The following is a 24,418-nucleotide window of genomic DNA, read 5'->3' on the forward strand; positions in this document are numbered from 1 at the left end:
CGATCCTCTGTGACGATTTTGTGCACTTTTAGAATGGTTTCTGGAGCCGTGACACATCTTGGCCGACCACTGTGCGGATCATCGTCTAAGCTCTCCCAACCAAATTTAAATTTGTTTGTCCACTTGGCAACAATTGTATCTGAAGGAGCAGAGTCCCCCACTGTATTCTGGAAATTGCACGAATGTCCTTTGCTTTCATACCTTTCTTTACAAAGTACTTAATCAATGCTCGAATCTCGGTTCCCCCAACCCCCCACCCCCCTCCCGTCTCCTGTCTTCACAAATCACTTCATGGGAACAACAACAGAGCCACGTCACCTCCACAGCTCTCTCCCGAGAGCACTGACGTGGCACGTGTTTACAGGCAACAGTCCGATGAATATCACGTGAACAACTTGTTGCGCTAGTGCTGACCTCTTGTGGTGATTCCGAGAACTTTTCAAACTACCCTCGTACGTTCTCAATCACGGTTTCAACTACCTCTCATCGTGCCTTGAAATGAGAAATATCCTGCCCACTCTGTCAGATACTGATAACGCTGTCTAACGTGTGTCGGCATCATCACTGTAATCACTCAATGTCTGATGCATACCTCCTACTATATATTGTACTAGAGCTGGTAACACGAACAAAGCTAATGCACTCTGGTGGCCATTCTGCCTGTGCACAGGATTACAACTCTAAATCATTCACATAACCACCGATGGCGTGTACGTGTAAAAAGTTAACACTGACGTCTGTCAGTGCTTAAACTTTTTTGTCAGTCGGTGTTCTAGCGCTATTGAGATTGCTATAGATTCTAGGTATGAAATCGGTACAATCCATTTAGACACGAGTGTCATCCAGGTTCTAGTCGACGGTGCCTGACCACCATGTGGGAGGGTGCACTTCAACTTTAGAAGGTTCCCTTTGCTTGGGAAATTGATTACACGATTCACTGTAACTCCTTACTAGCTACATTTCTGTTAGCACTAACACGGTGGACAGTCTCGAAAACAATTTCATTCAGTTGTCGCAGACCTCGGTTGCCTTCAGTCCGACTGTACAGCGTATGCTATCATACGGTTGAATTCCTCATGAAGCCCTCCTTGGCCTTCCTGGATACTGTGACTGTTGTATAGTCAGATACATCAGGTCGACTCTTCCTCAGTGGTACTTCGAGACCCGGTGCTCGCTGTACCTGGGGACTACGACCTGCTACAATATCTTTGTAGTGCACAGTCCCAGAGCATGCTCCAGAGTGTCTACAGTGCCACGGGTGTGATTGTCATTCATCAGGCCTCTGATTTTTTACAGGTACATAGTGTGTGTCCCACGATCTGTCAGGTAATGTACCAAAAAAAATCTAGTTTGTAGTCCCTCTCAGATACTAAGTAGTTCATTTTACATCCTGTAGTAAATTATTCATTTTGGTCTCAGTTCTAGGTATGCTTCGTAGATGTAATTGAATGTCTTTCTGTAACCAATATAGAGTTCCTCGGATCTTTAATGACTGAATATTGTGCCGGCCAGTGTGGCCGTGCGGTTCTAAGCGCTTCAGTTTGGAACCGCGTGACCGCTACAGTCGCAGGTTCGAATCCTGCCTCGGGCATGGATGTGTGTGATGTCCTTAGGTTAGTTAGGTTTAAGTAGTTCTAAGTTCTAGGGGACTGATGACCTGAGTAGTTAAGTCCCTTAGTGACCAGAGCCATTTTTGACTGAATATTGTGTTTGTCCATTTAAATAGTACCGCCACCCCGCCTGAGGTTGGCAACGGTGACCAGGCAGCCCCCGACTCGTCCCACCCTGGCAGCGGCCGCAGCGAGGACGACACCCTGGCGTCGGACAAAACGGTGTCGACAGGCGACACGACTATTCTGGCATCCACATCCGGTGTCACCGTCACCGTCAACGGTAGCGGCGGTGGCACTGGTATCGACAGTGTGGGAACCGCCGCGGGCAGTGCTGGCAGAGAGGTGGGCGAGGAGCAACGCCTCAGCGACACTGGTTCTGCCGTTACTGCCAGTACGAAGCCACCGTTCAGCTACACAGAGCTCATTGCTATGGCAATAGAGCATTCTCCACACAGGTTGGTAGCACTGCTGTGAAGTCCCTTCACGAATATACACTATAGCATCCTTAATACGTGTGACCATAATTTGGCACTTCCTGTGATATCTCATACGTGTTGTGTACACGTGTTGGTGTTGTTTCTCGGTCATCAGCAACAAGATGATTTTACGCATTTCTTCACCTGTTCTCCTTGTCGGCTATCATCGTATCAAATAATTGCTCTATCCGACATCGAGGATAAGAACCTCCATTTCTGTCCCCAGTTTTCTGACTGGCTTGACGTAACTGCTGCCATTTCATTTCCTGTTCAGTCTCTTCTCGTAAGATCCTCATTTATTAGTTTGAAATATTCTAATCTCAGTCTTCCCCTTCAGTTTTTACCTTCTAGAACTGCCTCTACTACCAAGTAACTTTCTCCCTTATGTCTTAATACACGTTCCATCAGCCTGCCCATTCTTCTTGTCATTGTTTTTCACATGTTTCTCTGCTCACCAATTCTGCAGAGAAACATCTCATTTCTAGGCTCATCAGTTGGCATAATTTAGTTTTTGCTTCTGTAGAACCATCTCTCAAATACTTGTTTTCCCTTCTCCCACAGTCCATGATTCACATCTGTGCATGCTGTACTCCAAATATATGTTTTCAGAAGTTTCTACCTCTAATGAATCTTCAATTGACCAGGAGTGACCTCTTTCGCTATGCTAGTTTACTTTTTATACCCTCTTTCATATCTCTCATGTCATATTTTGTTTCCAGTGTAGCAGAATTACTTCTCTTCGCCTATTTTCTGGTCCCCAACATTGATGTTAAATTTATTGATGTTTTCACATCTTCTGCTCCGCATGACTTTGTTTGTCTTTCATTCACATATCTAGGCCTTCCCATGTACCACCAACCGTAGGTTGCAAAAATGAGCTATGTTATAATATGTGCTCAACACTTTCACTTCTTTCTTTATTAGGCATTTTTTCTTGACTTTTTAGAGGACGACATAACTCCTTCCTTGATCAGAGCATCTGATCTTTAACATTCCCTGTAACAGCCTACCATTCATATTTCACACCCATATGGAACAATTCCCTAAATTTAGCTATGCTTAGCAGCTGTTCCTTTTGTAGAGAATCCCCTTGCTTTATATAATTCCTGCTATAAAATATCATGCTGGAACTGATTTTTAATATTTGTTTTCCCTTTGCAATTAGTGGCCACTGTCTTAGCAATTAGTCACTTCTGGAGTTTTTGAGATTCAATATACAAGAGAGCAGTGGAACATCTCGGTGCACATAATTTGTCGTCAGAATCACAGTTTGATTTCAGGGCACAAGTCAGCACAAACAATTCAGTTTCATTGTTTTGTATTTGAGACAGTAGCACGGCATTAATGGCGTGTTTAGGAGAATATAAGGCATGACTAGAAAATGCCAGTGGCATTTCATTCTGAGCTGCCAGATATGGCAGTCGTGTGCATGAGGTGTTCTTGCTTGCTTGTATGAATGGGGGAGGGGGGGGGGGGGGGGTTGGCGGCGTCGGATTTGGCTGAACGCTAAGTGTGTAACAATCTTTTTGTTGTTCCTGCCTGCAACTCAACTCATCTTTACAGTGAATAGGAATGTACCTTCTCCTTATATTGTTGATTTTCAAACCTGGAGTTTCCTTTGTTTGAAAAGTCAACAAAACATGCACCAAATTAGAGAACTCCAAACAACAATTTTCCATTAAAAAATTCATATTTTTATACCCACATCACCTATTGTACTCTCCTTAAGTGTCTGCAAGGGCGGTAGAGATTTGAATCTGATTCGGATCATGTTATTGGGGGTTACTGCAGAGTTCTGTTCTGAGTACATTGCTTTTCATGCTATATATCAATGATCAGTCAGTAAAATCTCAGGGGACTCAAAAAATTTTATATCTGTGGATGGCATGAGCATTACTGTGCAAGACATTGGACCCGATGCAAATGATGTAGCTGATAAATCAGTCAGTCTGCTTTTAATATGGCCAAGAAAGAAAGACAGAAATCCAGGAAGGTGGAAAAACAATCTGGTAGACCTGCTGGAGGCCAAAGGAGGGCCATCGTATGCAGCAGGGCAGTTTTAATTAACTGTAAGTAACAAATTTCAAAAGTTTTTTCTTTAAAATCAATTTCCCACAAACTAAAATTTTCAGTACATATGCCCCATTATATCAGAAACTATTATAGATAAATGAACGAAATTTTCAGATACTCTGCTTAACATAAAAAGCCACCTCTGGTACTACATTCATTAATATTCCTCCATTAGGAAGTTCACAAAAAAATATTTTCTGCAGAAAAAACTTTGTTTTTTGTTAATAAATTTTAAAAAAGTATTTCTTAAAAACTATAAAATGGATAAAGTAGATTTTAGTACAGTTGACTCTATCAGCATCATGTAACATACAGTAAAAATATTAAGGTCCTGCATCAAATAGTTTTTTCAGAAATGGGTCAAATACTTGCCTAATTTAACATGGGTTAGATAGGCGGGGTGTGGTCCCCTTAAAGATTTCAGCCATTAAGGCCTTCATCAACAGTACACACACACACACACACACACACACACACACACACACACACACACACATGACTGCAGTTGTTTGTGTGAGTTGGGTTTGCGGAAGTGTGTGTGTGTGGTGTTGTTGTTGTTGATGAAGGCGTTAATGGCTGAAAGCTTTAATTGCAAGTCTTTCTGTTGTGCCTGTCTGTGACTCAGCATTTCCGCTATATGGTGAGTAGCTACTTTCCTTCTCATAATATTGTTACATTGCATACTGCTTTTTCCATTGTTTGATTTTTTTTCTCTGAAAACTACGTAGAACAGATAGTTAGGTACCCCACCATGGTGGAAACAGTGCATCTAATGGCAGCACATAGATCCGCCTCTCTGAGTATGTCCACATTGAAACTGGCATCAGTGACCACGACATCGTTGTGGCAGAATGATTACCAAAGTACAAAGGACAACTAAACCAAGTAGAAAGATACATATGTTCCGTAAACTAGATAAAAAATTAGAAGTATCGTACCTCACTGAGGAACTTGAAACTTTCAGCACAGCGCAGGAGCTTGTAGACGACTCCTGTTAAAGTTTAAAAGAATAGTTGACCATCCACTGGATGGATATGTACCCAGGAGAACAGTTCATAATGAAAGGGAACCTCCATGGTATACAGTCACTCTAAAGAAACTGCTAAAGAAATAGAAATTACTGCATAATAGGCATAAAACAAAGCATAGGGCAATAGGCAGATAGGTAGATGCTGAATGAAACAAGTTTGGCTGTCGGGAGAGGAATCCATGATGATGCATTGAATGACTACCATATCGGAATGTTGTCGAGTGACCTTTCACAAAACCCAAAGAAATTCTGGTCACATGTAAAGTCTGTTAGTGGCTCCAAAGTTAGTGTATAGTCACTCGGTGACAAAGCAGGAACTGAAATTGAGGGTATCAAAGACAAGGCTGAAATGTTTAACTCCATTTTCAAATGTTCCATTACAAAGGAAAACCCAGGAGGACTGCCCCAGTCCAATCCTTGTACCACTGATAAACGATGAATGAAATAAGTATTAGTGTCAGTGGAGTTCAGAAACAGCTGAATTGAATAAAATTGAACAAAGCTCCAGGGCCCAAAGGAACCCCTGTCAGATTCTATACTGAATTTGCAGCTGAGTTAGCCTCTCTTGTAACTATAATCTGTTGCATATCCCTCAAACAAAAATCAATGACCAGTTCTTGGAGAAAAGCATAGGCCACACCTGTCTACAAGAAGGGTAGTAGAAGTGATCCACATAACTACTGTCCAATATCCTTTTCATCAATTTCTTGTAGAATCTTAGAACATATTTCGAGCTTAAACACAATGAGGTGAGGTGTTTTGAACAGAACAACCTCCTCAATGCCAACCAGCATAGATTTTGAAAACATCTATCATGTGAAACCCAACTTGCCCTTTTCTCACATGACGTACTGAAAGCTTTGGGTCGTGGCAGCCAAGTAGATGCAGCATTTCTTGTTTTCTGAAAATCATTTGACTCAGTACTGCACCTACGCCTATTGTCAAAAGTACAATCATATGGGGTATCAAGTGAAATTTGTGACTGGATTGAGGACTTTTTGGTAGGGAGGACACAGCATATTATCTTGGATGGAGAGTCATTGTCAGGTGTAGAAGTAACTTCAGGTGTGCCCCAGGGAAGTGTATTGGGACCCTTGCTGTTCATGTTGTATATTAATGACTTGCACACAATATTAATAGTAAGATCAGGCTTTTTGCAGATGGTGCAGTTATCTGTAATGAAGTACACACATCAAAAAAAGTTTTGCATCACCTCAGTTCCAAGAGTTCCGGAACCTGTACAGAAAATTGGAGTAGAGATCAACATAAACATCATTCCTGCCCTCTTTATTGCTCATGAAAACCACATATTGCATGTTATACCACCATACAGCAAGACCGTCAGAGGCGGTGGTCCAGATTGCTGTACACACCGGTACCTCTAATACCCAGTAGCACATCTTCTTGCATTGATGCATGCATGTATTTGTCATGGCATACTGTCCACAAGTTCATCAAGGCACTGTTGGTCCAGATTGTCCCACTCCTTAATGGCAATTTAGCGTAGATCCCTCAGAGTGGTTGGTGGGTCATGTCATCCATAAAAAGCCCTTTTCAATCTATCCCAGGCATGTTCGATAGAGTTCATGTCTGTAGAACATGTTGGCCAAGCGATGCCATTATCCTGAAGGAAGTCATTCACAAGATGTGCACGATGGGGGGACAAATGTCTTCTGTGGAGATCAATGCCTCGCCAATATGCTTGCACTATTGGTCGGAGGATGGCATTCACGTATTGTACAGCCCGTACGGCGCCTTCCATGACCACCAGCGGCGTATGTCGGCCCCACTTAATGCCACCCCAAAACAGCAGGCAACTTCCACCTTGCTGCACTCGCTGGACAGTGTGTCTAAGGCGTTCAGCCTGACCTGGTTGCCTCCAAACACGTCTCCGACGATTGTCTGGTTGAAGGCATGTGCGACACTCATCAGTCAAGAGAACGTGATGCCAATCCAGAGTTGTCCATTGGGCATGTTGTTGGGCCCATCTGTACCGCATTGCACAGTGTGGTGGTTGCAAAGATGGGGCTCGCCGTGGACGTAGCGAATGAAATTGCACATCATGCAGCCTGTTGCGCACAGTTTGAGTCGTAACACGACGTCCTGTGGCTGCACGAAAAGCGTTATTCAACATGGTGGCGTTGCTGTCAGGGTTCCTCCGAGCCATAATCCGTAGGTAGCGGTCATCCACTGCAGTAGTAGCCCTCGGGCGGCCTGAGCGAGGCATGTCGTCGACACTTCCTGTCTCTCTCTGTCTCTCCTCCATGTCTGAACAACATCGCTTTGGTTCACTCCGAGACGCTTGGACACTTCCCTCATTGAGAGCCCTTCCTGGCACAAAGTAACAATGCGGGTGCGATCGAACTGTGGTATTGACCGTGTAGGCACGATTGAACTACAGGTAACACCATCATGTACCTCCTTCCTGGTGGAATGACCGGAACTGATCGGCTGTCGGACCCCCTCCATCTGATAGGCGCTGCTTGTGCACGGTTTTTTACATGTTTGGGTGGGTTTAGTGACATCTCTGAACAGTCAAAGGGACTGTGTCTGTGATACAATATCCACAGTCAACATCAATTTTCAGTTCTGGGGAATGGGGTGATGCAAAACTTCTTTTGATGTGTGTTTCATCTGAGAGAAGCTGCATAAATATTGCGTCAGATATTGATAAGATTTCAACATGGTGCAGAGATTGGCAGCTTACTGTAAATGTTCAGAAATGTAAAATAGTGCACATTGCAGAACGCAAAATGTAGTACCATATGACTATAATATCAGTGAGTCACTGTTGGGATTGACCGATCGGTGTTACACTTGGCAGCGATATGTAATGGAGTGATCACATAGGTTCAGTTGTGGGTAAAGCATGTGGTAGACTTCTGTTTATTGGTAGAATACTGGGAAAGTGCAGTCAATCAACAAAGGAGATTGCTTGCAAATCATCTACATCTACATCCATACTCCGCAAGCCACCTGACGGTGTGTGGCTGGGGGTACCTTGAGTACCTCTATCGGTTCTCCCTTCTGTTCGTCTCGTATTGTTCGTAGAAAGAAAGATTGTCGGTATGCCTCTGTGTGGGCTCTAATCTCTCTGTGTGACCAGTTCTAGAATATTTCTCAAGTGTGTGGGACCCGTACCAGATAGGACTGAGGGATAATGAACATATACCGAGAGGGGCAGCATGAATGGTCACTGGTTTGCCTAATGACAGTGTGTGTCACATAGATACTGAAGGAACTGAAATGGAAGACTCTTGAAGATAGACGTAAACTATCCTGAGAATGTCTAGTAACAGAGTTTCAAGAACCGGTTAAGTGATTACTCTAGGAATGTGCTACAACCCCTCACGTAGGGATTGTTAGAAAAAGATTAGAATAATTAGAGCATACACAGAGGCATTCAAACAAGTCATTCTTCCTGTGCTCCATACATGAATGGCACTGGAAGAAACCCTAATAACTGGCACAGTGGGACATTCCCCCTACCACGTGCCACACAGTGGTTCGCAGAGTATAGATGTAGATGACGTTGCTACTGATTGACTACATCGTGTGTCGTATACTCTGAATATTTGCTGTCATTCACTGGTGAGATCATGTGATGTGACCTGTGATTGGCTGACAAAAGTGCTTGTCGGTCTCTATTTCAGTGCTTCGGAAACTACTTTGCGTATACTTTTGTAATAAGAAAAGGCACATTTTACATGTTATTGTACATCAAAGATACAGGGTGTTTCAAAAATGACCGGTATATTTGAAACGGCAATAAAAACTGAACAAGCAGCGATAGAAATACACCGTTTGTTGCAATATGCTTGGGACAACAGTACATTTTCAGGCAGACAAACTTTCGAAATTACAGTAGTTACAATTTTCAACAACAGATGGCGCTGCGGCCTGGGAAACTCTATAGTACGATATTTTCCACATATCCACCATGCGTAGCAATAATATGGCGTAGTCTCTGAATGAAATTACCCAAAACCTTTGACAACGTGTCTGGCAGAATGGCTTCACATGCAGATGGGATGTACTGCTTCAGCTGTTCAATTGTTTCTGGATTCTGGTGGTACACCTGGTCTTTCAAGTGTCCCCACAGAAAGAAGTCAAAGGGGTTCATGTCTGGGGAATAGGGAGGCCAATCCACGCCGCCTCCTGTATGTTTTGGATAGCCCAAAGCAATCACACGATCATTGAAATATTCATTCAGGAAATTAAAGACGTCGGCCGTGCGATGTGGCCGGGCACCATCTTGCATAAACCACGAGGTGTTCGCAGTGTCGTCTAAGGCAGTTTGTACCGCCACAAATTCACGAAGAATGTCCAGATAGCGTGATGCAGTAATCGTTTCGGATCCAAAATATGGGCCAATGATTCCTTTGGAAGAAATGGCGGCCCAGACCAGTACTTTTTGAGGATGCAGGGACGATGGGACTGCAACGTGGGGCTTTTCGGTTCCCCATATGCGCCAGTTGTGTTTATTGACGAAGCTGTCCAGGTAAAAATAAGCTCCGTCAGTAAACCAAATGCTGCCCACATGCATATCGCCGTCATCAATCCTGTGCACTATATCGTTAGCGAATGTCTCTCGTGCAGCAATGGTAGCGGCGCTGAGGGGTTGCCGCGTTTGAATTTTGTACGGATAGAGGTGTAAACTCTGGCGCACGAGACGATACGTGGACGTTGGCGTCATTTGGACCGCAGCTGCAAGACGGCGAACGGAAACCCGAGGCCGCTGTCGGATCACCTGCTGCACTAGCTGCGCGTTGCCCTCTGTGGTTGCCGTACGCGGTCGCCCTACCTTTCCAGCACGTTCATCCGTCACGTTCCCAGTCCGTTGAAATTTTTCAAACAGATCCTTTATTGTATCGCTTTTCGGTCCTTTGGTTACATTAAACCTCCGTTGAAAACTTCGTCTTGTTGCAACAACACTGTGTTCTAGACGGTGGAATTCCAACAGCAGAAAAATCCTCTGTTCTAAGGAATAAACCATGTTGTCTACAGCACACTTGCATGTTGTGAACAGCACACGCCTACAGCAGAAAGACGACGTACAGAATGGCGCACCCACAGACTGCGTTGTCTTCTATATCTTTCACATCACTTGCAGCGCCATCTGTTGTTGAAAATTGTAACTACTGTAATTTCGAAAGTTTGTCCGCCTGAAAATGTACTGTTGTCCCACGCATATTGCAACCAACGGTGTATTTCTATCGCTGCTCGTTTAGTTTTTATTGCCGTTTCAAATATACCGGTCATTTTTGAAACACCCTGTATTTCCAAAGCGCTTTTTTTGCTGGGTTTCATTTCCCAAAGTGCCGGAAGTTCTGTGCTGGTTCATAAACCCGTCACCATTCTAAAGATTGGTAAGTTTTACAGCTCTGAGGGAAAGTATATTGTCACTTAACTTGGGAAAAAGTTCTTACACCAGGTGTATAGTGTATTTTCACCTGAGGGGGAAAAGTGTTTAACAGAGAAATCGAGGAAAAATCATGTGGTCACACACACACACACACACACACACACACACACACACACACATACACACACACACACAATAGCAGCGTGTCACATCTTCATGGTCCACAAAGTTATAATGAAATAAAATCAGACATCACAATATTGACAACAGTGCTTCTCATCGACTTCACAGGAGGGAAATCTTCAAAACAACCATTTATTTTTCCAACCATACAAAGTGAAGAGAGGTCTGTGAGGACTTAACAGACACACTTAGTGAAAATAAGAAAGTGTGCTGTCTGCCCCTAGTTTTGACTCGGGGTATGCTGTAGGTGGTTCGAATTGTGATGTTTGCTTTTGTCTGTCTGGCAGGAGGGCATTACTGCCACAGATCCACGCCTACATCACAAGGCACTTTCCGTACTACGGGCCCGACCAGAAGGGCTGGCAGATTGCAATCAAGAACAGACTGTCGAGCAGCAAGTGCTTCGTCAAAGTGCCGCAGGAAGTCGACAGGCGCAAGGGGAACTACTGGATGGTCGGTAAGTCTTACGGCCGGTGGCAGAGTGGCTGGACATCGCCTCACCTCCTCTTCTTTTTTTTTTTTTTATGCCTCCGGGTACACCGAGTGGTTGAGAAGACACGAGCTTTTGACTGAGCACTCCGTGGCCATTGTCGAGTAGAATGACTGCTGACGGCCTGCAGCTGTTACGCCCTTACGTACTCAGGCTGTCAGCGAGGCCATCACTCGTGTCCACACTAGTGCCGTATACGGACACACATTGATTCCACATTCGATGCACCCACTTCAACTGTGCTGACTGGCTGTTGCTTTATGGTTTTAGGTTCACAGTGAAGTGCTTTTGATCTACAGTTATCAGGAAATTTTTGCTTGAATGAACATCCCAAAAGTTGCTATGACCTTGTAATACACTGACAGAAGTTGTTATACCATGAAAATCTGCAACGAATGCTATCAGGGTGACACTCCACTATTTCTTGGCATGTGCTATATGTTGCTTAAATTTTCGTCTTTATCCTTGAATGAGATTTTCACTCTGCAGCGGAGTGTGCGCTGATATTAAACTTCCTGGCAGATTAAAACTGTGTGCCCGACCGAGACTCGAACTCGGGACCTTTGCCTTTCGCGGGCAAGTGCTCTACCATCTGAGCTACCGAAGCACAACTCACGCCCGGTCCTCACAGCTTTACTTCTGCCAGTATCTCGTCTCCTACCTTCCAACTTTACAGAAGCTCTCCTGCGAACCTTGCAGAACTAGCACTCCTGAAGAAGAGATACTGACAGAAGTAAAGCTGTGAGGACCGGGCGTGAGTCGTCCTTCGGTAGCTCAGTTGGTAGAGCACTTGCCCGCGAAAGGCAAAGGTCCCGAGTTCGAGTCTCGGTCGGGCACACAGTTTTAATCTGCCAGGAAGTTTCATCTTTATCCTTGCTTATTTCCAGTACTGAAAAGGTCAGTTGTTACAGATGAAGAACAGCATAAGCAGCTGGTGGTCATTGGGCATGTGCAGTGTTACTGGTACTTCTCTGGTGGAGATGACAACACAGCACGCCCAGAGGTGTGGGACACGTACAGCATATCACCGTCTTTCAGAATTGGAAAAAAAGTGAATCGGTGGCATGACGAGCGTCGTACCGACGTATTGCACAGACAGCTGGTTGTAGTGAAATGACTGCAGATTGAGTGGTGACGAGATGGTCTCAGTGGTCGAGAGATGGACTCTAGAGCGACACTGTAACAGGAAGAGCAGGCACAGATCTTTCCAGAACGACTACACCACAAGAAGTTGTAGGATTGCCCAGTTGCCTCTGATGAACAAATGGAAGACAGCAACTGAAATCTGGGTAGACGGTACAGGCAGAGGGTCACCACGAATGCTCAGGAACAGTTCACTGGAAGCTGGATTGAGATCTCAATTTGCCACGTGTCATTCGCAACTGACGCCATATCGTGGACAACAGAGACTTGCACAGTGCAGAGCTAGACTGAACTGGCACACCGAATGTTATTTTGTCGTCGTGTTGAGAGATGAGTCTTTCTTGTTGCTGTGGTGGTCAGATTGACACCAATGTATCCATAGACTGCCTGGTGAAAGGTCACAGGAAGCAGTGCTTCTCTAGACCCACATCTCTCAAACTGTTGGAATCGTGGTGTGGGGAGTTACTGTATAGAACACGGTCATTTGCTTTTGTAGAAGGGAGGCTGTTGTGATATCTTTCCTGACCTACGTAACAAATGACATTGTCTAGCAAAATAATGCAAGATCTCTCACTTCAGTTCTTACACCAGATGCCTTGAAGAATGTACAGATCACTGAGGATAGCCCCCAGGGGGCTCGCCGCTCTTTACCGGGTTTGTGCTTGGCATCCGTGGGGCCCCAGCCTTTGCAGCATCTTTTCCCTCGTGTGCTGCACGTCTATCCTCTTGCTGTTCTTTTTCCCTCCTCTTGGGGAACATTCTAGGATGTTTTTGGAAATGTGTTCCGCATATTCAGTAGCTGATGTCAGAACAGTCTCTCCACTGTTTTTTGTTCCTTTTTTTCTTTGTTTCCCTTCTCCTGTCTGTCCTCCACTCTGGCATTTGGGGTTTCTGTTTGTCTTCTTCCTCCCTGTGTGCTCCTGAAGGCGAGCCCATGCTTCTGATGTGCAAGAGGTGACTGGGTAACGCGTAGTACCCAGCCCCAGGTAGGGTTAGCACATACAGATGGTACAAGACGGGCCCATTGAGGGGTGGTAGCCAGAGCTGCTACCTTCCCGAATTGGCGATTGGTCCCTCTGTTTGGTAGTTGTGACCCGAGGAGTGAACAATCACCTAAGGCAGGTTCACCACATTCTGAGCCCCCCTCCCCTGTTGGAAGCAGCGTGCCATTGGAGTCTCTGGCAGTCATGCGGGATTTTTTTTACAATGAGCCCATCATTTTCTGCACAGTCGGTGTCTACTAAACGTAAACAGAATGAGGCTAACAATACAAAGACACTCGCAGCTGAACCTCAGTTCCTCATTGTTTCACGTACTGAAGACGGTCAGTCCTTTGCTACGGTAAAGCCATTTATTATTCAGGAAGGTGTTGATGCAGTTGCTGGCCCTGTGAAATCGTGCTCTCGTTTACGCAGTGGAACTTCGCTTCTGGAGACTACTCCTGATTCTCAAGCACAACAACTGCTTGCAGCTCCGCTCCTCCACTGCTATCCTCTTCGTGTTGAGGCCCATTGAATGCTGAATTCTTCACGTGGTGTTATTTACACCAGGCTGCCTGATGGTCTGACTAAGGCAGAAATCCAGACGTACCCCTCTGATCAGTGTGTCATTGCAGGCCTTTGCGTGGTGAAAAAGGGAGGTCCATCATTAGTTCCCACGTGTTGTTGTTGTTGTTGTTGTTGTTGTTGTTGTTGTCTTCGGTCCAAAAAGTGGCCTGATGCAGCTCTCCGTGCTACTCCATCCTGTGCAACCCTCTTGCAGGTAACTACTGCAACCTACATCCTTCTGAATCTGCATACTGTGTTCTTCTCTTGGTCTCCGTCTACGATTTTTACCCTCCACACTTCACTCCAATGCTAAATTTGTGATCCCCTAATGCCTCAGAACGTGTCCTGCCAACCAATTCCTTCTTCTAGTCATGTTGCCCTTCAAATTCCTCTACTCCCCAATTCTACTCAGTACCTCTTCATTCATCGTCCATCTTTCACTTCCATGCATGGCTACACTCCATTCAAATACTGTCAGAAAAGACCTCCTTACACTTAAGTCTATACTCGATGTTAACAAATTTCTCTTCTTCAGAAATGCTTTTCTTGCCATTGCCAGTCTACATTTTATATCTTCTGTACTTTGACCACAATCAGTTATTTTGTTCCCCAAATAGCCAAACTTGTCTACTACTATAAGTGTCTCAATTCCTAACCTAATTCCCTCAGCGTCACCTGATTTAAATTGACTACATTCCATTACTCTAATTTTGCTTTTGTTGATGTTCATTGTATATCCTCCTTTCAAGACACTGTTCATTCTTTTCAACTGCTCTTCTAGCTCCTTTGCTGTCTCTGCCAGAATTAGAATGTCTCCAGCACCTGCTTTCTTTGGAATGGGATTACATTCTTCAAGTCTGAGGGTATTTCACGTGTCTCGTACATCTAGCACACAAGATGGAAGAGTTTTATCATGGCTGGCTCTCCCAAGCCTGCCAGTAGTTCTGTCACCTATGCCTGAAGCCTTGTTTTGACTCAGGTTTCTCAGTGTTCTGTTAAATTCTTCTCGCAGTATGTCTCCCATCTCATCTTCATCTGTGTCCTCTTCCCATTATGTAATATTGATTTAAAGTTCATCTCTCTTGTATAGGCCCTCTATGTAGTCCTTCCAGCTTTCTGCTCTCCATACTTTGCTTAAGACTGGTTTTCCATTTGAGCTCTTGATATTCATACAGACGGTTCTCTTTCATCCAAAGGCCTCTCTAATTTTCCTGTAGGCAGCATCTATCTTACCTCTAGTGATATAAGCTTCCATATCTTACATTTGTCCTCTAGCCATCCCTGCTTAGCCCTCATTCCCTTTCCTCGTTCTGACTCTCCTCCAATGGAACGTTTGCGGCCTTCGATCCCACAAAGAGGACTTATGGCTGATCTTGGAATCGTAGTGTCTTCTTGTTCTCTGCCTTGAGGAAAGAAAATTGCGTCCTAACAACCACTTTGAGCTCTCACATTTCTTCCTGGTCCACTTTGACTATACCCTCTCCACCCCCTCCTCTGAGGACAGCATCCCATCTCATGGGGGAGTTATGCTGCACATACCTTACGGTGTTCACAGTCAACCCATCTCCCTGACTGCCCAGCTTCAAACTGTTGCAGTCCGCATTTTCCTTCCCCACTTGACCATTTCTCTTTGTACCATTCACATCCCCCTGTCATTCGATGTCACCAGGGCGGATTTTCTCCAGCTTATTGGGCAACTACCTCGCCCATTTCTGCTGCTCGGTGACTTTAAAGCTCACCATCTCCTTTCGGGTGTGGCAAAAACCTGTCGGAGAGGGGCACTCTCTTGGCTGACCTTCTGAATCACTTAACCTCATCTGCCTTAACCCGTAAGCACCCACGTTCCTTTCCAACTCCACTCACACCTATTCCCATTTGGACCTGTCCATTTGCACTGCCCACCTTGCCCTCGATCTCGAGTGGTCCGTTCTCTCTGACACGTACTCAAGAACCATTTCCTGTGTGTGCTTTCTGATTGCTGACTCCTACCCCCAACTACATGCACACCCAAATGACAGTTTTATAAGGCCGACTGGGGGCTTTGCTCCTCCTTGGCGAGCTTTGACAAATAACATTCCTCAGTTGCAATAACCAGGTAGAATATCTTACAAACATTATCCTTACCACCGCAGAACGTTCCATTCCTGGCACTTCCTCTTTATTGCACCGGGTCCCGCTCCCTTGGTGGACTGAGGCGATCTGCGACGTAATTGATGCGTGGGTACGTGCTCTCTGCGTTTTCACCATCGTCCTACGATGGTCTACTGTATCTGTTACAAACAGTTGCGTGCACAGTGCCGTTGCATTGTTTGGTATAGCAGAAAAGCTAGTTTGATTTCCTTTACTGGTTCTTTTAACTTTTCCATACCATCTTCTGTCATGCAGACCAGCCTCCGACTGGTATCTGAGACAGAGGTCCATTCCCCAATTTATGGCCTGGCAGTAGCAGATGATATCATAGTGGAGCCTACTGCTTGGGCTGCTATTTTGCAGAGATTTTGAGCTCCACCCACTACCACTCTGTCTTCCTCCATCAGAAACCAGTGGAGGAAACTCAGGCGATACCCTTGTCTTCGCAGAATTGCGAGCGCTACAGTGCCACCTTTTCTATGAGGGAGCTAGATTGTGCTCTCACTTCATTTCGATATTCCCCCTCGAGGCCAGACGTTATTCATGTTGAGATGTTACAAACCTTTTTCTAGTGGGCAAGCACTTTTTCCTTAATATGTACAATTTCGTTTGGGCATAGTGCACGTTTCCCAGACACTGGCGTGAAACTACTGTCATACCCAAACCTAAGCCCGACAAGGACAATCACCTTCGCCTCATTTCCTTCACCAGCTGTGTTTGCAAGGTGATGGAATGTGTGATTCACGCCCAGCTGGTATGGTGACTCGAGTCTCACAATTTACTAACCAGTGTACAGTGTGGATTTTGAGCACGCCGTTCTGCGGTTGACAGTCTTGTCGCTTTGTCAATCCACGTCAAGAATGGTTTTCTGAAGAAATGACGGGCTGTGCCCATGTTTTTCGATTTGGAGAAAGCCTACGACACCTGCTGGAAGACTGTTACCCTCTGTACTATCTACACACGGGACCTCCGTGGCCGCATGCCTTGTTTCCGTCAGGAATTCTTAAAAGACCGAGTTTTCGAGGTATGTGTGGGTTCTGCCTTGTTGGACACCTTTATCCAGGAAAACCACATGCCTCCTGGTTACGTTCTTGTTGTACTCTTCTTTAGTATCGCCATTAACTGTATTATGGCTTGTCTCCTGCCAGGCATCTCCAGTTCCCTTTTCGTTGACAGATTTTGCGATCTATTGCATTGCTCCATGGACTTGTCTCCTCAGCTGGCATCTTCAGCGATGTCTCGATCGTCTTTAGTCACGGAGCATTGACAGTGTGACTACGTAGGCTTTCCCGGCGTAATAAGTCTTGAAAGTCTTTTCGGGTTTGCTGCCGGATCCTAAAATCAACTTGACTCGATATTTCGGCGATCCAACTGTTCGCCATCTTCAGGAAATGCTGCTTCTGCTGATGAGTCCCGCTGAGAACTGACGCAAGATTGCAATTCGACGTCCTATATAGGCCACCGTTCAGTACACGGCGCATGCGCCGCCCATCACGGTTTCTGACTTCAAAAACAGGGAGGTGGCACTGCCCTTAGTGAAACACTGCTGGCAACGATATATCGCAATCAAGGCCGCACCGAAGGACGTTCAGTTTTGATGCGAGATAATACAGGATTCCACGTTTTGCTAAGAGGAAACCCATTGTCCCTGTTGATTAAATTATCAGCCAACCTAATTTCGATCGCCTCTTTATACACACTATTCCAAAAACCGGAAATGTTAGCAATTACAACAGTTTCCTCAAATTTCATTTTGTGTCTCTCATTCAGGCAGTGTTCTGCTACGGCCGATTTTTCCGGCTGTTGTAGCCTCGTGTGACGGCGATGTTCCACACACCTGTCATTCACTGTGCGAATAGAACGGCCAACGTAAGCTTTCCCACATTGACACGGGATTTTGTACACCCCGGGTTTCTTAAGTCCCAAATCATCCTTGACAGAGCCGAGCAGAGCCCTAATCTTAGAGGGTGGACGGAACACACTCTTAATGTTAATGTTTAAGATTGGACGAATTTTAAGGAGTTTTAACATTAGGCGCTGTCTTTTTAGTCGTCACCATTTGTTAAGTGGTGGTCCCCCACCACTATGTGCTCACTGCCCCCAACCTATGACGGTTCGCTATTTCGTGATGTTCTCATTAATGTTTGCCATCTGAATTATTGTCCGTTTTAGCGAACAGTGCACAGGATATTGACCGCATTTTACTTTTTATCTGTCATAGCAGTAATGCAATGGACATTTAATATTTAGTTCAGGACCTCCATTTCTCTATGGCATATTTAATGGTCCCTTCTCCAAGTCCCTGTTTTTAGCTGTCTTTCATTCCATCGGTTGGGCTTAACGAGTAGTTGTTTTTAATTCCATTTTTTTCTTCGTGTTCTATGGTTCTGACTGTGGCTTGTATGACCCTGGCTGTTTTTGTGCCCTAAAACAAAACAATACAAACAAAACAATGGCTACGTGAATACATTATAGATTTGATGATCATTGATGCACCTTGTCATACCTCGACTGGCCGACCAAATCGGCCAAGTCGACTTTCTGGCACCTTGGGTGAAATCTTGTAACCAACATCCCCGCAGCTTTTGATAAGTGGCTTCAGCTGGATACGGCATACCTGAAGAAACTTGTGGATATTCTTCCTCACTGAAATGAGGCCATAGAACTCGGTAATGGTGTGATGTCTCTGGCGTGACCTTTTTTTTTTTTTTTTTTTTTTTTTTCTATTTGGGTATTGTGTTATGATTTGCCAGTGAATATGTAATTCTGCAGGCTTTTTGGGTTGTTGATGTTGAGGGTAAGATATTGTTGATTTTAACGCTGTGTCAGCTTCCTCTTCAGTTTTTTCTTACACAATTGTTGTTTTGACACCTCTGATGGTATCTTCTTCAAAATTTTCTCATTTTCGCAGTTACCCGGACACTGTCCAATCCAGTGTCATATTCGCCTGTAAAAGGGAATTTTACTGCAGTTGCTCTGAATGTCAAGAGTTATGGTGGTGTGCTGACCACATTTTTCAGTCAATGCAAAATAAAGCATTTTTCCAGCAGTAAATGGAAGCACCTGATAACCATGGGAGTGATTGTGGCTAAGTGTGTATAAGCAAAACTGAGAAGATGGTAAGAGAATGGATTAATGAGGACAAACATTTCATGCAGTTAAAACAAAGTGGAAATATGTGGTAGAAATGTGTGTGGCAATGATGTAGAAACTAACAACATAGGGGTACTAGCCAAGGAGTGCAACATAATAGAACAAAAGCCCAAGAAGTGGCTGAGATCTCTTTAGAACACAAGTGATTTCAGCAGACACGGCAGCTATAGGCTCCCAGTTTTGTGGCTTCACCACCATCAAATAAGTAAACACTTACAGTGCATGAAGAATACAAACAACTAAGAGGAAGCCACTCCGGCAGAAAGAGAATAATATTTTGATAAATGTTCTCCCACTCTTTCTCATTTTGTTATCACTAGTTATCCAATGACAATGGCTCACCTACAGTAACCAGAAAAATTTCTCCCAGTAACTCCATTTCTTCAGAATAAGCTCTGGAAAACTTCCTTTCAGAAGTGAATGTGACAGTAGTCTCCGTCAATGTTCAGCCAACTGGAGACGCAAGAAGACCGTGAAGAAAATTTCTGTAGAGAGGTAGAAACATAAATCGTGTAAACCGTGGTTTACCAGAGTGAACAGAAGCAAATGCAGATCAGTGAAAGAGAATTCTCCCTGGCATAAATGGTAGGAAAGTGTGAGTAAACCATATTCAGCTGTACTTTGTTCACATTTGCTATTGCTTGTTCCAATTTTGCTGGTTGTCAATTTTTAGTGAACATCAAAGAAGTTCACATCCTCTCTGCTTTGGTACTAGCACGACAGAAAGTTTTTGTCTATTATCTTGTCCATTTCTGTTGTTGACATGAGTAGCGTGAGCACTGAAATGATCAGAAGAGAGCGCAATGTTACTGATAAAAGAATATAGATTCATAGGTGTTTCTGGGATCTAGAGATCCACATGTCAGATGTCGAAGGAAAATAAATACGGTTGCCGAAGCACTCAGCTGTTCAACTGGGGACGTGAGGAGATAATAAATTCATTACAGGCTTGTATTAGCAGGAAGTAGAGTGAATAAGCTTTATATATCATTATATTAATAAGGAAAATCACAATAAATTTACTTGGAAGTAAACAAGTGAATATGTAGGTATTATGCTAGTTAAAATTAAAAAATTCAATTCCTAATTGTTCTCATTGCTTATGCTCGTGGTATCTGTAATTCTGTGGTTGATGTGTTATTGTTACATTAGAGATTTTTAACGATAAATGAGACTGAGTTACCCAGCACCACACTGTGTGCGTGTGAACACACTGTGTAGCTGATTTATCAAGTAGCTTGTGCAACAGGCTATATGTATAACTCTATAACTCAGATTACATTCTGATATTTCATTGGCATTGTCTTTCTTATGTGTACTTAAAAAGTTCTTAAAGTGCTCCACATATGGCATAGCAGACATCAGGAACTATCTTATGGATAGCAACTATTGGAATGAGAAACAACCACTATCATAAATGTCTCCAGTTGCTAATAAGGAGTGTGCAAATGCTAACCTTTTTCAGGTTTTATTGGATGCTGGTAATCAATATTCTGCTTTTAAATTTCCTTGTAAATTGTTATGTGCAACCTATGCAGTGCTGGATGTCATGTATGGAAAGTTTTGGAATTACGCTAAGAAAAGCTGAAGCTGTAATTCACAGTTAAGTACATTACTTCCATGTGCATCATGATTATGAACAAATTAAGACATTAAATTCGTCTCTTCCTAAGCCTTTTTGCTTACACTCTCAAAAACGGTGCATTTGCCATGCAAAATAAAAGTTGTCCTTTGTGTCTGTAATTGTATATTGCTGTGTCCTGGGTGGCATTAACACAGTTTTCTTAGCCTATGCTGCTTATCTTGTGTTCTCTTCCTTTCCCTCCTGCATAAACACATACTCACAGATAGAAGCAAATAGTAGTGATCACTGGCAAATTACCTGAAATTCTTATTTGTTTGTGTTTGCTTTCATTAACTCTGGTGTAAACCAAAGTTAAGAGAAAACTGAAGACGTAGATAATGTGGCCTAGCAAACTACAAGATGAGAATGCAAGCTTTGACAAACTGCCGCGGCAGAGCACGCACCGAGTGAGACCGACCACATAATAAAATTTGCCGACACGGAAGTTCTGGCTTTGGAGAAGCACTATCACACGCGCTTGTTCAGAGAAGGTGTAGAAATAAAAAACACGCTAATAGCTTCAACAAGAAAGAGGAAAGCCTCAAGGTAAACGGATCCTGACTTCTCGTACTGCAGTGTGCGACTGTCACAAGTAGCGAGAGGAGAACCGCACCGGAAATGACCGCGGAGAAGCCCTCGGACGATGGCGCGCCAGGTACGTATAGTCTGCGCCCGCGAGCTCGGCTCCAGTTCACCACCGGCAATGGAGGGTGAAGCTCTGACAGTGCCAGCCACTCGTGCCGGCGAAGCGTCAGTATAATCGTCAGACGAACGTCGGCCGAAGAACCCGAGACAGAAGCCAGGCAGTTTGTCAGCAAGTGACCACGAAAGCCTTAACAATTTTGCAATGCACGCTTTGTCAGCAAATTTCTTTTGACAGAATTATCCCTTGTTATCGGCAAAGTCCTGGCGTCGTGTACTGGCAGCCGTTTGACTAGTTTCCTACTTGTCACCTTCAGGTGAACCATCTGGTTTATGTCCAGTTTGTTCCTCTATAGCCACTACACCACGATTTTGAGTACCCAGTGGGTGGGCCATTCGTGTGCCTGAGGAAGAGATGCCGCAGTCATTGTGGAGAGGGGGGTAGGAAGGAATGGAGATGGTGGTAGGAGGGAAGGGGGAGTTTGTGGTGGAGGGGGTCAAGGTGCCAAACACTGCTTCTGCCTAGCTGTACCCCCCATTCTTTCCGCAGCTTTGTCATCAGTGTGTTCCTGACTCATTTTTGCTAACTCCACATCCCATGCTGATCTCAGTTGCACACCACTGTCCTTGTTGACAAGTTAATCATGTAATTGTATTTCCACTATCTCTTTGATGACTGAAAGTCAAAACCCTTTCACTGTTCACATCTACAGTGGCAGAGCACATCCTCATTTAAGGCTTTTTGAACAGAAAAAAAATGCGTGCTTACTGGTTCTGGCATGTGGCCATCAAAGATGCAGTGGAAAGACAGGCTGACACACTGAAGATGGAAAGTTTTGATCTGCATAGTAGTGAGAGAGTGGTGGTGGGAGATGATTGTGGTGAGGGTAGTTCTTCTCCACAGCAGAGGTGATTTCTGTTTCAGTGGAGTGGTGGAACTTGCAACATCGTTTGATTGTCAACGGCAGTTTCATTAGAAATGATGAGTCTGTCACAGCTACACAACGAATACTTTCACTAACAATTCAATCTCGGTCGACACAAAGTTTTTCCGAGTCGTAACACAGTACTCAGATTGGAGGAAAACTCCAGATCTACTGGGAACATAATGGATAAGAAGCGCATATGATCAAACTGCACTGTAACAATGCCAGAAAATGTTGAGGGTGGGGGAAGTGATAGAAGCCCGGGATGGTCAGCTAGATGGCATGCTAGTGACCTAGCAGTCAGTCACGAATCAGTTACACAAATTTTGCTTACATTAAAATTCCATCCGTACAGCTTCTTATTGTGCAACAGTTGAAGCCAACTTACTTTTGTGCACGTGAAGACTTTGTGTCTGAGAATATGATTTTATTGATAAGCACTGAAGCTCATTTTCGTTGAAATGGAACCATCAATAAATAAAACCAGCATTATTAGGCTCATGAGCATCTTCACATTATTAGTGGACATCCTTTAGACTCTGAAAAAGTCAGTCTATTGTGCTCTTGGCTCATTCAGTATTATTGGACCAAATTTTTTTTAAGAAAATGGTGCCAGTAATTTTGCTTGGCTTGATACATACGTTCATATGTTTAAAAAAACGTTCTTGAAATCAAAACTGAGAAGACGAAGAATCCCTGTAAGAGATGTTTGCTTCCGCACAACAGCACTACATCGTGTGTCACAAATGTTTCAATGGCAGTTCTTCGACGCATTTCCTGGACAGATCATCTCATGTTTTGGGAATGTTCCTGGACTCCCAGATTTTCAGACTTACCAGTATGTGGATTCTCTCTTTCTTCTTCTTCTTCTTCTTCTTCTTCTTCTTCTAAGGATACATCAAGTGTGTCTGTAACCACTATCTTTCGACCAGTAGAAGAATTCGGTCATTCAAGAAATTGCTGCCATCCCTGCAGAGACAGTGGTCTGGGTGATGGGGGATTTGGAAAATAGATTGGAATTGTATATTTGAAATGGTAGACATCACTTCAATTACATTATTTTTCACAGATTAGTCTATCCCTCACTAAACGGCAAGTAACGAGCCTCGATTCAACGTAAATAAACATACATTAATTTGAAAATTGACTGCATATTCTTCACTTAAAAACTGCCCATCTCCCACATTTCACCTCGTACGAGTTCATGGCAATCTTGTCAATTGGGTCGTCAGTTTCTAACTGAGGTCTGCACGGGATGTGGCGTTGGCAAAAATATGTCAAGAGTATCAAAACGGAGGATGCAGCAGGTCGAATACACAGACAGCAACAGTACTCAGATGTCCAAAGCCCCCTCCACCCCGCCAGGGGCCTATTCGCCACCGGCCACAAATTCTCTTCCACAGTTATGCGAGTGTTGTATCCACTGTGCCTTCTGCGGGGACCCTGTGGTCCAGTGGTTGTAAAGGAATGACTTGGCTACGAACCTGACACATTGCCTGAAGACGACCAGTAGGAAGCCTCTTTGAAACGTAGTGAACAGTGTGAGACAATGACTTAATTGATAACCTGAGAAGATTTCATAAGCCTACACGACTTTACATTAAATGTCAGGGAATTACCTGGTTCTAACAACCCTACCACAACAAAGGTCAAAATTCAATAATGATTGTGGTGTTGCTCACGCTGCTAAATACTGCATTTTTGGGCAACAACAAAGTTATTCTGTGGCAGGTGTCATTAGAGCACAGTTAGTAAAGTCATTTCTCGAAATAATGAATAAACTAGGCACTCATCTTTTCGTGTTTCCCACGCTGGTCTTGTTGTAAAATCATGGCTCAATCGTTGAAAATCTAGGTGGTGATGATTCTGAGCTCGGATGCAAAGAGGCCTAGATTTTATTCTGCTATATTAAAAAGTTTTGTGGATGCGCTTCACAAACCATTCTTGAAGAGTAAAGCTTTCAAGGTTAGCACAATGGTGATGTAAAATAAATAATCAGCACTCCGAATTTAAGTTACACTTC

At 44.0% G+C, this 24,418-nt stretch overlaps 1 protein-coding gene across 1 annotated transcript in view; it reads left to right on the forward strand.

Annotated features, from left to right (window-relative positions):
- The window catches only part of LOC124553555, a 185,479-nt gene that overhangs the window by 70,022 nt on the left and 91,039 nt on the right, over window positions 1-24,418 (forward strand). The window contains exons 6-7 of the mRNA XM_047127402.1: window positions 1,727-2,068; window positions 11,028-11,197. Coding sequence (XP_046983358.1) covers window positions 1,727-2,068; window positions 11,028-11,197 — 512 coding nt within the window. The remainder of the gene's footprint in view (window positions 1-1,726; window positions 2,069-11,027; window positions 11,198-24,418) is intronic.

Source organism: Schistocerca americana, chromosome 11, assembly GCF_021461395.2.
Source record: "Schistocerca americana isolate TAMUIC-IGC-003095 chromosome 11, iqSchAmer2.1, whole genome shotgun sequence".
NCBI lineage: Eukaryota > Metazoa > Arthropoda > Insecta > Orthoptera > Acrididae > Schistocerca > Schistocerca americana.